This window comes from Octopus sinensis, linkage group LG5 (assembly GCF_006345805.1).
Source record: "Octopus sinensis linkage group LG5, ASM634580v1, whole genome shotgun sequence".
NCBI classification, from domain to species: Eukaryota; Metazoa; Mollusca; class Cephalopoda; order Octopoda; family Octopodidae; genus Octopus; species Octopus sinensis.
In genome coordinates this window covers 54,543,791-54,546,210 of record NC_043001.1, presented here as the reverse complement: position 1 = coordinate 54,546,210, position 2,420 = coordinate 54,543,791, and the positions used below count along the sequence as shown (strand labels likewise).

The 2,420-nt window shown below is 36.4% G+C and overlaps 1 protein-coding gene across 1 annotated transcript in view; it reads right to left on the bottom strand.

Annotated features, from left to right (window-relative positions):
- Window positions 1–352: 352 nt before the first annotated feature.
- Window positions 353–2,420, bottom strand: part of LOC115211869 (protein Shroom1) — a 102,209-nt gene continuing 100,141 nt past the window's right edge. Inside the window, exon 7 of the mRNA XM_029780605.2 lies at window positions 353–2,420. This exon is cut by the window's right edge and continues 299 nt beyond it. Coding sequence (XP_029636465.2) covers window positions 2,417–2,420 — 4 coding nt within the window. The 3' untranslated portion in view covers window positions 353–2,416.

The following is a 2,420-nucleotide window of genomic DNA, read 5'->3' as shown; positions in this document are numbered from 1 at the left end:
AAGCAGCTTGATCCTGAAATTCAAAGAAATCCATCTTGTACTGAAAAACATACGTTGTCGAAAATTAACAAAGCTTTCAGAAGATTATATAGTTGATTGAAAAAAAAAAAAAAAACTACACAAGACATTAAAATTCTGGTGTTTGGTGATTTAATTATTTTTCTTCATGTAATTTTCAAGTGTTCAATAATAATAATAATAATAATAATAATAATAATTTTTCTTTCTACTAAAAGCGCAAGGCCTTAAATTTGTTGGGAGGGTGCTAGTCAATTACTCCACAACCCTGAAAGGGTGAAAGGCAAAGTTGACTCTGGCGGAATGTGAAGTCAGAACGTAAAGAGCCGGAACAAATGACGCTAAGCATTTTGTCCGGCGCAGTAACGATCCTGCCAGCTCATCGCCTAAATAATAATAATAATAATAATAATAATAATAATAATAATAATGATATTGCACAATTTGTACATAGAAATGGAGATACATTCATACTTCATTTATAACATTCAATATTTATATATATAGCCAATCACATGCACATACACGCATTAGATCCGGTACTGTACTTACGTATCCACTCATACTCTCACATTTATAATTACAATTGAACATATATCTAAATAGGCATATACACCACCACCGCTCTGCTTGAAGTAAATTTCCATTTCTATTTGCGTTCTTTTACCAGAATGAACCACCAACCGTGTGTTGGTGGTTACTCCAGATTTTAGAGACTATTTGGGTAGAAGGAGAGAGAGAGAAAGAGAAAGAGAGAGTAAGGGGAGAAAGTGAGATTGAGAAGCTTTTTTTTTATTCTGCCAAGGACGTTAGCCTTATGCAGATAATGTCCACTATAGGACTTGTGCTAACAATTTACAGCAAGTCAAGGATACTCGTCATCTTTTCCAGGCATGGGGAACCTTTCCCCAGAATCAGGCCGCATGAGACATGGCTCATAATCTCGCGAGCCGCACTCCAAAATACATTTAACGTAAGTTTTTGTTATCCGTGCCATTCAGAAAGTCCCGTGGGCCGTAGATTGTTCACAACTGATCTACACGCCTTTGCCTCTTATGGAGAATGTAATGCGCCTCCATACGGCATCTTTAAGCAGTTAGTTGAAACGAGCCAATGAGAATTAGATATCTTAATTGATATACGAGACGTGATTCACGGCACACGTCTATATCACAATTTATGCTTCTTATGATTAACACTATTACACGCCCTTGTCACCAATAAAGAAATTATTATTAGAGCTGTCAGGCAACCGAAGACTGAGTCTCTCGTTTTACTTGTGCCTCCTTTTTGGCTATAGTGTCTATTAATTTTCCTATTTTTAAAACATAAAGAAGACATTGCAAGTGAGATGTGTTTCAACCGAACCAGACCAAACAATAATTTCTTCAGTTTCTGGTGATTATCTTTGACTGGCGTCCTTGTATCTTACACCCCTCTTCATCAGACACACTTACATGCTCTCACACATAAATATAGGCATATTGCTATGAAAATTATCTATGTACTCTCTCCACGCATAAATAGCAATGTATGTCATTTGATAGCTACAACAAGCACCCATTGTAAAAGAGATTTCCATACGGCATAGTGTGTGTGCGTGTGTATGTGTACACATACTCACATGTACACACACGTGCATGTATACATGCATCTATATACATACATGTACACCAGAGTAAGCACATAAATGCGAAACAAGGTGATATACATACATACATAGTACAAAGTGGTGAATTTATATAGTAAATGACACCCATAGGGTGAATAGTAGTTAGTAGAGCGATCTCTCTAATCCATCTATAAACTTCATTGATTCTGAGACCACCAATGATCACTCACTAACATGCACACGCACGCACACAATCAAACGCTCACACACAAACAAGCAACCACAATCCAACGGGGTGACGTCAACCTGATTGCTCTTTTAACTAGAAATTGCAACCAGTCAAATTTCATTCAAATGACACGTTTTTCGCCATATAGAAGAAAGTATATTGCATAATTCAGACTTAGACAGGCACTGTCGGATAGTCAAGACTAGAACGTCTTTGATCATAGGTCAGGGTTGAACTGAGTCCACACAACAACAACAACAAAATTAGTAACATGCCATTGAGGAAACCTGTACACGATCGCTTGAGCTATTGAAAATAGCAGCGAAATCTCTATCAAATCACATTCTATTGTTTTCAAAATGGAGGAACATCAAAGGATAATGTAGTTTTAAATACATCTTGTCTGCAAAAAAAAAAAAACCAACAAAAAAGCGCAAGATAGTTATTGATAGAACGTCTTTGTTCATAAGTATGTCAGATCAGAGTTTACTTGGGACCAAATAACATTAAATAACAGATTCAACAAACAACATACAGTGGGAGGGGAAGAAATAATACTAT